Genomic DNA, 13,017 nt, shown 5'->3' on the forward strand with positions numbered 1-13,017 from the left:
ATGGTCTGGTATTATATTACTTCACTTCCACTTTAACCATAACAGACAAAGCGGTGTCACCTTCCAGTCTATGCACTGTTCCATGCATGCATAAATCACATACACAATGGCTGAACAAAATCACAAAAATAGTCTGGCAAAAAGATCACATATATATTTTAGCTATGTAGGTGGCTTTTTGGCAAAAATTCATCTTTAAAGCACTAATGACCCACTCCACCCTGCCCTCTATGCAGTATTAAGGCTGGCCATACACTATACAATTTTCTGTCCAATTTCCTTTAGATTTACCTTCAACTATGTAGTGCAAGGGCCTGCCTAATTGGATACAATTGAAAGTGTTGTTTAGGTTTGACTTCATATTATATGTTTTTTGGTAAATCTAAAGGAAAATTGTACAAGAATATTGTATAATGTATGGCCAGCCTTAGTTCCTATAGTTACCTTTTACTGCTGCTCCTGTTTACACTCCCACTACCACTCTGCAAAAATCTCAGTACATCCAGGTATGAAGGAGCAAGTGACACACACCCTGAGTTCCCACTAGCGAGCATTTGACGTTTGAGAGATCTGAGAGTTATGTAGCACTACCCCCTTAGGAGTTGCAAAGATGTGGGTCCCCAAATCTATAGCCCTGCGCAGTCAAGCAACGTGCATTTTCAAGCAGACTTGCATCCAGGAGTCAGAGATCACTTCTTGAGCTTTGTTACTGGTGTACAAGATGCCGATGAACTGAGGACAACTTCCTGGAACTATTTACAAGCCTCCACTGCAACACAGTCTCTGTTGGAGAGCTAGCCAGTGTCTCCTAGTGCACCACCCCAGACCCTAGATAGACTCCTCTTCCTCTACCCAGCTGTCTGGAGGTATCCCTGAGCAGGGAATCCAGTGCCTGTCCTTTTAAAGGATTAGACAGTTCAATAGGTGGAGAATCTGGTTTTCCACCAGAGTGCTCCTTCCCCTGTCTGGCCAGAGTGCTCCTTCCCCTATCAGGGGGTGCAGTTCTACTCACTCAGTCCTTCTCCTGTGCGGCTGGTGGGTTGGTGGCTGTTACCAATCCTTCTAGCTGAGCTGCTCTTTCCCTGCCACACAGGTGGTCTTTTCTCAAAGGGCCGGTGAAGTTCCAAGTTTTCCACCTTCCAGGCTCCGCTGCCTGTAGATGAGCCCTTCTCTTCATCTGGGCCCCCTCCCAGGCTCCTGCCTTCAGCCTCACATCTTCCTCTCCGTCTCCCACCCAAACTCTCTCCCCATCTGAGCAGACTCAGTGACTCTTAAAAGGTTGTCCCAGCCTCTTTCCAAGCCTCCTGTTGGGGATTTTCCAGGATCTTTCAAGAGTCCAGGAAGCCACTCCTCAGATCTACCCACTGCTTTTAGACCTCTCTCCAAAGATCTAGAGCAGGGGGAAACTCCAGAGGGCACTCCTAAGTATTGCACCTGGACTGCTGCTCATCCCGTCTAACAATTAAAATTAGAGCTCCCCCTAGCTAACTAAGAGGTTTCTACATGTATAAACAGGACAGCCAAGCAATTAACCTTTTTAAAAGGAGAGATAAAAATAGTATCCTATATGTTTCTTTTATGACAGGCTTCCGTTCCTATATTGTTTATAAGAAACTGGCTGATAGCAATCAAATCGGAAATTATTGGATGACAGTGGACACTGTGTGATGTCTGTAGACCCCTCCTGGCCAACCACTCGGGGAAGAATTCATTAGCTCGATTAAATTTTTAAGACCAATAGCTATTATTCTAAGATGGGGTGGAACAGGGTAGCTTGAACTATAAATGTATGCTTGGCCAATACAAGTGTGCATGAACGCTCCCAAGAATGATTGCTAAGCCACTGAATCCTCCATCCATAATGTCATGTTGTGTATCTTTAGGTGAGCAAACACTAATTTTTCTGCACTAACCAAGTAGCCTTATACAACCTACTACCTTGTTAGGCACGCCTGCTCTTATGTATCATGTGATCCTTGGCTACTCTTCTGTACTGGTCTATGTGCACAGCAGACACTACCAGCACTTATGTTATGAATGTTCAATTCCAACAGGGCAGAGGTGCAGTGCTTTTGTCAGAGCCCAGGGAGTTATTGGTTAACCTCCATTAGCATCCTAAATGATCGTTCACAAATTTTAAGCATTCTAATGCTCTTGGAAGGCACAGTTAGTTCTCTTGAAGATCTGACAGACAAAAAAACTTTACTACCATACAGGGGAATGACTTAACATCAGTTGGTTAACAGCCCAAAACAACACCAGAAAATTAAGTGTTTTATTTTCTGTTTTTCCAAGAATAAGTGCTTGTTATCTACATTTTACCTCAGGGGTCTGTCCAGAGTCCATCTAAGATCTACAACTCTAAAATAGCTTGGAATTAAAAGTTTAAGACAAAAGTAAACTGACTCCCTGATGATGTAAAGTGTGATCCATGAAATATGGTCAATATTAAATACCTTCTTAAAGACCGCTGGTATTGATTGAGCATTCCTGGAATATGAGACTATAATTCCATTACCAATTAGTAATTGTTAGGGGATTGTGTGCAAATAGCTGGAGGCTTAAGGAGCTCTCTATAAATCCAGTCAGCTTAGAGATGGATTATGGGGATCTTGAGAAGTGATGATCGTCTTATGGAGATCTCAAAAAAACAGTGCCAGGCTAGAACTTCCTGTCCGGGTCATATAGCCACTTGATGATCCTTGGTGTGATTCCATACTTTAGCAGCTTTGCTGCTATTCTGGTTTTGTGCCATTGGCCTGTCCCTCCTGACAACTGTGCCGAGTCTCTCCTCAATACAAACAGCCGCTTTAAACTCATGACCTCATGGAATAGCTTGAATATACTTCAAATAAACTCTTTGCCAGGATAAATAATCCACCCCCAGAAACATTTGATTTCATCAGTTCCTTAATCTAGATTTAGGTCTTTTATGAAGTAAAAATAATTTACAATACTTTTTTTAGCTTAAGTATTATCACCAAGAAGTACATGTACGTCAGGGGAAGGTTAAGATTGCTTGCAGGTTGTTTTTTTTAACTGTAATATCTTCAGAGTGACCTCACTTCATTGAAAGTCAGAGCACGCCCTTTAGAAAATAAGCAAGGGAAGTATCAGATCTCCAGCAGTTTTAATATTTAAAATAGGCTGGAGAGGGATTAGAGCCCTGTATTTTGGAGCAGAATTTGCAAACCGCAAAAGTGCCAGCTGGACCATTCCTGTTGGTTGGGGAAGTTTCAAAAAATAATTAATGTAGACATCCAAATGGTTGAACTTATTGTATTAAAATGACCAGTATTTCCCAATCACTTTAGCAAGGTAGCCAGTACAGGAACGTGTTATGACTGTACTAGTCAATATCAACTTGTGCCCTTTCTACCAACTACCAAAAAAGTCAATTATAGTTACGTTCCAGCATTGCGGCTTTTCAAAAAAATCACTTTTTCCTGAATCTTGGACTTATACATTTGGAGATAATGAAACAAGGGCTATGGAATATAAGAATGGTATGAGTCAGGGGTGGACTGACCATTTGGAAACTCGGGCACTGCCCGAGGGACCGGGGTCAGTAGGGGGCCCCATGAGATGCCCCTGGTACCTTTTTCATAGGCTTTTTTGAGTTTGGGCAAGGACACAGGGGCCCCATGATCTCCTATTGCCTGGGGGCCCCATGAGTTGTCAGTCCGCCCCTGTTATACGTTATCCAGAATTCTTAGGGTTTGTGGTTATCTAGCAGTTTTTAGGTTTAAAATTTGGACTGTTTTTCATTTTTAGTTGTATGAGGGAACCTGACCAGCAATACAGTAATAATGACACTTTTGCTGGTATCCTATAATGGGTCATTAGTTTTCAGAACAAAGATTTCAGTGCAAGAATGGTAGCATTTGGTATCTATTATGGTACTGTAAAGGTTAACGCAACATTCAATGTCAAGATATCTAGTACTGCATCTGTGCTGTTTTCACTTTGCAAAATCCTACAAATACTTGTTGATCCTGCCAGTGAAGTTCACCTAATGTAGTGTTCTGTGATGGGAGGCAACAATTCTGCACTGTTCCTGAATTCATAGCAGAGTTGCCACTCTTATGTAAGCTCTACCTAGGTGCAATACAGTGGGATGAGAAAAAAGATGCAGAGAGCATGGCTATCAGTGTTGTCAATGCTGATTCACAAGCCTGTAGCACCTGGCCACACCTAGTCCTACCCACTGCTTTCTGGATTGACAACACTGTCCCTGTTGCCACAACCCTCCCACTGTGGGTTGCAGTGTCTGGGAGTGGAAAATGTGAGACACAAATGAAGTAGGTTTTGTCTCACTCAGGGAAGGTAAAGACAATTTTTACTTAATTTAGCATCCCATGGTAGCTGGATTTGATACTTGTGTAGACTGTCATACAGGAGCCTTTAGTTGTGCTTTAATTTTAAACGTTAGGGTAAAGTGTATGAACATTTCAACAATGAACTTCTATTTTCTCCATTTTGGGCTGCAAAATATACCATTAAAACTGTTCTCTTGTAATTGGTTCCTAAGTGCAAACCAATACCTGTTCATCCTGCCAGAAACCCAGTGAGCCTACAAGTTTCTGTGCTCTTGTGTTGTTATCTCAAGTGCTATCATCAAACCTGCCTGAAATACCTCTGTGAACTACAACCCAAAGCTCCCCCCCCCCCAATTTAATGGAGATAAGGGTAGGGTACAGTGACAGTGAGTGAGTGTTGTTACTCTAGGACAGGAAGTGTGTTAATGGCAGGATCACCAGATGGAAAAAAAAACTTATTCAGCTACAACATCTAAGGCCTAGTAAGTTGCATATTACATTTTTGTTCTAGGGTTTAGATCAGCCTTTCTCAACCAGGGAGCCTTGAGGTTTCTTCAGGGGCCCCTTCTTCAGGGGTGCCTAAAAGTTGTATACAAGCCAGTGGGTGGAAAAAGCCTGCCTTTTAGTTACAAAAAGCCACAGGTTTTCATTGTGCACCATTACAACCTTCTAGCTGCCAGCATCCTGACAACCAATGACATCATCAATTGATAAGGAAGATGTCAGCTGCCTGCACAGCATCCTAGTTTGACCCTCTCCTGCCCCTCTCCATCAGTGCTGGGGTCACATTAGCGCAGTGATGGAGAAAAACTGAAGGAGAAGAGAAACATTGGAATAGTAGTCAGTACCAGTATGCAAAAATTTATTTGCGTTGGAAGAATAAATAACCTTAAATGTTGAGTGTCCTAAATGTGTGGATGTTGCTGCATTATATAAAATTATTAGAATAGTTTTTCACATTTTAGAATGGATTGCTGTTTTAAAATTATGGACAGTCTTGAGGCACCCCATTTTGGAATGGGGTGCCTCAAGACTGTCCATAATTTTAAAGGGTGCCTTGGGACTGTCCATAATTTTAAAGGGTGCCTTGACTGAAAAAAAGTTGAGAAACACTGGTTTATTATTATTATTATACAGAATTTATATAGCGCCAACAGTTTTCTCAGCGCTTTACAATATAACGGGAGACAATACAGCAAAAATATAGTTCAATACAAGAGAGAAAGGAGGGCCCTGCTCCTTGGAGCTTACAATCTAGGAGTTTAGATACCCTCCAAATTTTAGAGCATACCCATAAGGTACACAAGTCTCTAGAGTGCAGGTTAAGAAATAAGCATTTAATTTTAAGGGTTAGTTTAAGGGATAGTGTTTGAACTGGGGGAGGTTAGGTTTTAGAGCAAGGATTAACATATAGGCATACAAGTAACAGGACAGAGACATTTTACGCTGCTCTGTGATTTTGACATGTTTTTGGCATTGTAATCCCTGTGGTAATATTACTATTGCATCAAAAACGTAATGTATAATTACATTATGTAACAAATGCAAGAGGTATCTAATTTTGGATAGAAAGGTGAACTAGAAGGATTAAGGTGTACAGTGCTTTAAAGATTGGTAACTGGCACGTATTACAATCTGGAAATACAGTCTCCTTTAGATTTTCAAACAATTATGTAGAAAAGGACCTGCCTGATTGGATAACAGTTAAATGAGCTATTTAGATATATCCTCATAGAGTTAAAGAAGCCGGGTAGAAAATTATAGGACGAACAGTGACAGCTTCCAGTCAGGTGTAATCACTGGTTGGGTATTCAGCAGCCATGGGTTCCATTAGTAGTTGGCAGGGGAGGTTCCTTCCATGTTATTTAGTGCGGATGAGAAATCAATTGATTTCCACGGATTGATTTTTGGTAAACTTTGATGTGTTGGCAAGTATTGCTTACCTAATCATTCACATGATTTTTATAAAATGAAAGAATGTTCATATTGATAATGCATGTTTCTTCAAAATATTAACTTATTTTTGTTTGGTGGCAAAGTGTTTGAACCTCTGCCAGGATTGCATTGCTGTCTGTGCCTCTGTTTCAGAGATTTCCTCACTTCTTATCCCAGGGACAGAGGATATTTGGTCAGAAAATGTGGGGAAATATTGACTACGGGGATAAAGATTACAATGTAAAGTTAATAGAGGTTCTATCCACTCTATCCAAAGAACATGCTGTATCATTTTGGCTGGACTACCCCATTAATGTAAAAAACTGAACTCTGGCAGCTTTAACTGGTTGCCTACCAGCCACAGTGTATATACTGTGGCAGGGTGGCACCGCTGTGCTAAATCACGGTTTAAAACATCATTTAGCAAAACAGGGGGTGCACACGAGGCGCTCGTCCGCCCTACCTGCGGATCTCATTTGTTGCCACAAGTTTTTGGGAAATGAAGAAAAAAAAACCAAAAACATATTTTTTCTATTCTTTTTTTATATTTCAAAACCTTGTGAGAAAAAATGAGATCTGCAAAAAACTCACCATGCCTCTTTTTAAATTCCTTGGGGTGTCTACTTTCCAGGAAGGGGTCATTTGGGGGGGTTTGGTGCTATCCTGGCATGTCAGGGATAGGTAGTAGGTAGGTAGGTGTGATAGGTAGTGAGGAAGTGTAATGAGGAAGTTACGCACCTTCAGGCTTTCAAAGTGGTCATTGGATTTCAGGCTCCTGTATGTGGCTAGGCTCCCAAAAGGTCTCATACAGGTGGTATCCCCATACTCGGTAGAAGTAGCAGAATGTATTTTGGGGTGTAATTCCACATATACCCATGGCTTGTGCGAGAAATATATAATTTAAATGACAACTTTGTGTAAAAAAAAATAAAAAAATGTTTTTGTCATTTTCCAGAAGCTTGAGGAAAAAAATAAAATTTCCATGGACTAAATATGCCTCTCAGCAGATAACTTAGGGTGTCTACTTTCCGAAAAGGGGTCATTTGAGGGTGTTTGTACTATCCTAGTATTTTAGCACCTCAAGAAATGTGATGGGCAGTCAGAAAGTAAAAGCTGTGTAAATTCCATTATCTATACCATAGTTTGTAGACGCTATAACTTTCACACAAAAGCAATAAATATACACTTACTGGGACTTTTTTTTAACCAAAAACATGTAGCAGAATACATTTTGGCCTAAATTTTATGACGAAATTTTAGTTTTTTTGGATTTTTTTTATGACCAAAATGAGAAAATATTGTTTTTTTCTTAAAATGTTTTTTTCTTCAAAATATTTTTCTGTTTATAGCACCAAAAATAAAAAGTGCACAGGTGATCAAATACCACCAAGAGAAAGCTCTATTTGTGTGAAAAAAAAGAACAGAAATGTAATTTATGTACCGTATTGCACGACCGCGCAATTGTCCGTTAAACTAGCACAGCGCTGTATAGCACATAAATGGTGTAAATTGCAGTATCTATACCATAGTTTGTAGACACTATAACTTTCACACAAAGTAATCAATATACACTTATTGGGATTTTTTTTTACCAAAAACATGTAGCAGAATACATTTTGGCCTAAATTTATAACTAACTTTGAGTTTACTATATATTTTTTATAGCTGAAAGTAAAAAATATTGTTTTTCTTCAAAATGTTTGGTCTTTTATTGTTTATAGTGTGAAAAATAAAAAGAGCACAGGTGATCAAATACCACCGAAAGAAAGCTCTATTTCTGTGAAAAAAAGGACTTAAATTTTGTTTGGGTGCAGCATTGCATGACCGCGCAATTATCAGTTGAATTAGTGCAACTCTGAGTAGCAAAAAGGGGCCTGGTCAGGAAGGGGGGTAAATCCTCAGGAAGGCAAGTGGTTAATACATACAGGGGTTAGACAAAAAAATGGAAACACTTTTGTCCTTTTGTCTCTTTTGGTCAGTTGAATATGTCTGCTGCACTTATAATTATCAGATAACATTTTCTCGGAAACTGTATATGCCGTCATAACCTTTGTGTGACGGACTGCCTGGCATGCCACCAGTGTGCCTCCGCCAGATAGCAGCTTCCTCACCGCTGGAATACAGGAACAAAGTGTTATAGCTGGGAATTGCACCCAAGAACTAGACAACACTAAGCTGTCCGTTTATGACCCAGAGAATAGCTGCGATTCAACGGATCTCAGCTATTCTCTGGTCATTCACAGTTTATGACACTCAGGAGATCATGTCAGCCCTTCGCTGGAGATCTGTGTTCTCCCTCCAGATTCTCCAGCCCAGAGCTGGAGAATCAGAGGGACCGAAAACTAAGCAGAGATAATTTACCTCTGTTTAGTAAACTGATCTTTTACTGTAATCTCGTGAGATTATAGTAAAATCAGCCGTTTTCCAGAGTTTGTAGACCGTTCTCCAGCGTTTGGAGACTGTTCTCCCTTCGTTCGGAGAACTGCTTCATAAACTGCATTCACAGGAGAACTGTGTTCTCCGAGAATGCCGGAGAACTGAGCAGCGATCTATTACCGCTGGTTCATAAACTGACACCTAACTTAGATGCAAACAGAAATTGTTTTCATTGAAAATTCACACAGAATTTATATCGCACAAAGTGAGATAAGAATTTGATCACATTATTCTAAAAACTGCAAACTTTAAACAGTAATATCATACATCAGTTGTATCAGTACATCTAATGAACATCTAGCAGCTAACAGTAACCTAATTAAACAGTGATCTAATTAACAATCAGCTAACCAACAGCCAGGCATCCAGTTATGCTTTGATTAGTCAGGGAGTTCACCTCAGACAGTCCAGCAACAAGTCCACAGCCCTGGATACACAAAGTACTTTACAGGTGTTTGGCTTTCATCTGTGTAATCTGTCCACTAAAGTCATCAAAAGACAAAACTCATACAATGTTCCATCAGTCTGAAAAAGTGGAATTCATTTATCTTCATAGATTTCTTGAGACAAATTGTTGATAAATATTTCAGTCCCAAGTGGAGGAGTTTCTCCAACCCAGTCTGCAGAAGGGTCACTATATTTCCTCTGACCATTAACCTGTACAAGATTAATATTACACTTTTCCATCCACTCCAGAAGGGAAGCTTTATTGTCTTTATTCAGAAAATTAATCCAAACTTCGCTCTCAGCGTTCATCACATTGTTGTCAATCATTAGAGAATGATCTGCTCTCTCCATGGGATCAGAGGCTGAACTGAGCTCTTTTCCATGCTCTGACTGGGAGAAGCAGACAAAATCTTGGGTTTCATTCATGGGCCATAATTAGTGGGTAGAAGTCTAGCCCTCTCCAAAAGCCCCTGTCCTGGTTGGGTCTGTCACACTGTGATATTGTATTTTGCGACACGGCAAATAAATTGGCAACTTCAGTTACAGAGGCACCAGCTAATTGGAACCAACAATTTGCCTTCTTTGAAGCTCAATACTCTCTGACACAACTCCATATTACTAGCAGCACATGCAGTGAATGACAAAAGTGAGGTTTCCCACCTGCTAGCTAGTTGTCTCATCATACAGCGGAAGCAAAAGAATGGTACATCACTTTCAACGCGAAACATGTAGTCTTTTTCACACCTGCAAATCATGTAGTGTTTCCATTTTTTTGTCTAACCTCTGCATGTGGAAAATCTAGAACATGCCAAAATGTTTCTAATTTTGTTCAGCCACTTCTGTGATCCAGGTAGCACAGCTAGGGCCTGAACCTCCAATATAGAACAGCTTTGTGAAAACACACCCAAGCCTGTTGTGGAGGCCTGCTTTATGACCACGTTTTGGACAGCTTTTACTGACATAAGCCTCAAGTTACAAACTTTAACATAAGGAAATGTTTATTGTAGTCATGTGGCTGTATGTTTTAAATCTCATTGGACTGAGCTAAAAAAAACCCTAATACTTTTGGAAAATAACTATCCTTACTATTGTATGTTAGCTTTGTGAATTCAGCCTATAAACTGTTTTTCCACCAAGATTATCTTTCTTTTTATATTAGCTTTAAAAGTAAGCAAAAATAAAATGTTACCTGGTTTGAGTGCTTCATTGAGGAGCTGCATTTTAAGTACAGTTTTTTCTTTAATCTATTGGACTTGGTAACCTATTATTTGCTTGTATTTATTATTTCTTTCCCACTCACTTATTCATTTGATTTTATGGAATAAAGTACTTACATTGTGTACTTTCAGCATATGGACACAAGCAGCAGCGTTCTGAAAAGCTCCAAGATGGAGGAAATGCTGCAAGCTCTCCACCATGACTGTCGTGCTGGTTTCTTTTTTGCCACATTCTGTGAACAGTCAGGAAACAAGGTATGCTGGAGAACAGTCTCATGGTTTAATATCCTCGGACAGAACACTCTGTCCCAGGGAATGACTGTTTTTCATATTGTACATGACCAAGGGTGTTGTATACCATTTGTTGAGGAACATTTCGGTTTCTTTCAATGCTCTGAATACCATGAACCCAAATATGAAAGCCTGCAAAATAACCCTCTGTGTTGCCCTTAGCAAGCAACCATATTCTTCCTTCATCTGTATTAAAAATATGAGAGTAGAAACAGACAACTGTTCCTTGTTTCTAAAAAAGAGGTGACGTGTTATATAAGGAACAACATTTTGTTACATCTTTTATTTATAATTGTTTATTTAGAAGACATTGAAATTATGACCTCTCCTTTTGGCCCTACATCCAATCACTGTCTAAATAATTCCACACTGCAACATTTCCAACTTTTGCCACTGCATAACAAATGACAGCAAAGTTACTAATTCACTCTTTAATTCTCACCTGGAAGAGTGCAATCCCCCCCCCCCTCCTGGTGGCATACCTCTACCCAGACTACCTCACCTTCAGTCTATCATGAATGCTGCTGCCAAAGTCATCTGCCTAACCAATCGGTCAGTGTCCACCAAATTTCTCTTCCGATCCCTACATTGACTTCTGATCTTAAATGCATAAAATTCAAAATACTAAACACAACATACTGTCCAAAGCCATACACAACCCTGCCCCAAGCTAAATTACCAGCTTAATCTCAAAATATCACCGTCAGGAAAATACCTGTATAAAGTGGAGACCAGTGGTTGAGAACATCAGGCTAAGCACCATTCAAAGTTCTTAAGAGGTTGAACTGTCTGAACCCTTAGACATATGATCTGTGCCGGAGTCACTAGCCAAGGTCAATGCAGGAGAAGAGTTTCGTAGTCGGGGGTTACAAGCCAAGGTCAATGCAGGAGAAGAGTTTCGTAGTCGGGGGTTACAAGCCAAGGTCAATGCAGGAGAAGAGTTTCTTAGTCGGGAATAAGCCAAGGTCAAAGCAGGAGAAGAGTTTCATAGTTGGGGGTTACAAGCCAAGGTCAATGCAGAAGAGTTTTGTAGTCGGGGGTTACAAGCCAAGGTCAATGCAGGAGAAGAGTTTCTTAGTCAGGGGAATAAGCCAAGGTCAAAGCAGAAGAAGAGTTTCGTAGTCGGGGGTTACAAGCCAAGGTCAGTGCAGGAGAAGAGTTTCGTAGTCGGGGTTACAAGCCAAGGTCAGTGCAGGAGAAGAGTTTCTTAGTCAGGGGAATAAGCCAAGGTCAAAGCAGGAGAAGAGTTTCATAGTTGGGGTCACAAGCTAAGGTTGATTTTAAGTAGTGATAGTGTAGCTCGAGGCTGCAGAAAGAAATACTGAGAGGCGCACAATAATCTGGCAACAGGAAATGCAGAGGCATGGCTTAAATCAGGAAGTGCATAGGAGGAGCAAAGAGTTCAAGGTTCAAGAGAGGATCATCCAAGGATTTGTTCAGGGAGCTATTCAGCATTCCAAGCGGCTCAACAAGAAGAGACATTGCCTGAAACAGTAGAGGTCTGGGGTTCAAATCTAGTCCCTGACACATCCAAACTGTCCTCTTTGCTCCTCTCAAGACCTTCTGCTCTCTAGTCCCCTTGTCACCTCCTCTCATCTCACCTCTGGGACTTTGCCACAGCCTCTGGAACTCCCTACAACAAACCATCCAACTATCTTCTACTCTTTAGGAAAGTCTAACCTACGAACAACTGGACCTTTACTTTCTTAATCAACTTATCCCCCCACAGCCAGGATGTCACTTGTCCTTTCCTTTAGATTGTAAGCTCTCATAAGCGGAACCCTCCTGTTTTGATTTGTAACTGTCTCCATTACAATTGTAATGCACAATGCAAACTATTGGCAATATATAATACCTGAACAATAATAATAACACATTGGGATTTCTGTGGCCATGACTACACAGTTTCCTAAACTGCACCTGATCCACAAATAAACATACACTCTCAGCGACCCAGCAGCGTTCTATACTGATCTGCTGTGCCGCTGCTTCATAATGGGTCCTGTGCCGTCATCATCATCTGTGATGTTATCAGTATGCTATCTGTTTCTTTTGAGTTCTTGAACCCAGCATCCTGATAGTGAACATGTGGCGTGGCACATCATCAGGAGACCACCTGCATATATCAGGAAGAAACAGTTGGCCCTCGATGATGAGCCAAAATTCATGCACAGTAGCTTACACTGTGGGCACCTGGGATGCATGATGTGGCTATCTCAGAAGGTTACAGGCAAGTGATACATCATTTTCGCCTAGGTGAGCACTTAGGGAGTAGAAGGAGAATTCCATGAAAATGGTATTTCATAAATTAAAAAAAAGTAATTTGTTATTTTGAGAGAGGAGGGGCTAGAGATGAGATAGTGGAAAGTGAC

General features: G+C 40.6%; 1 protein-coding gene across 1 annotated transcript in view; it reads left to right on the top strand.

Annotated features, from left to right (window-relative positions):
• The window catches only part of RGS22 (regulator of G protein signaling 22), a 165,325-nt gene that overhangs the window by 78,989 nt on the left and 73,319 nt on the right, over positions 1–13,017 (top strand). Inside the window, exon 13 of the mRNA XM_089666422.1 lies at positions 10,487–10,609. Coding sequence (XP_089522548.1) covers positions 10,487–10,609 — 123 coding nt within the window. The remainder of the gene's footprint in view (positions 1–10,486; positions 10,610–13,017) is intronic.

Source organism: Staurois parvus, unplaced genomic scaffold, assembly GCF_062004578.1.
Source record: "Staurois parvus isolate SC_StPar_1 unplaced genomic scaffold, SC_StPar_1.0 ptg000052l, whole genome shotgun sequence".
Taxonomy (NCBI): Eukaryota; Metazoa; Chordata; class Amphibia; order Anura; family Ranidae; genus Staurois; species Staurois parvus.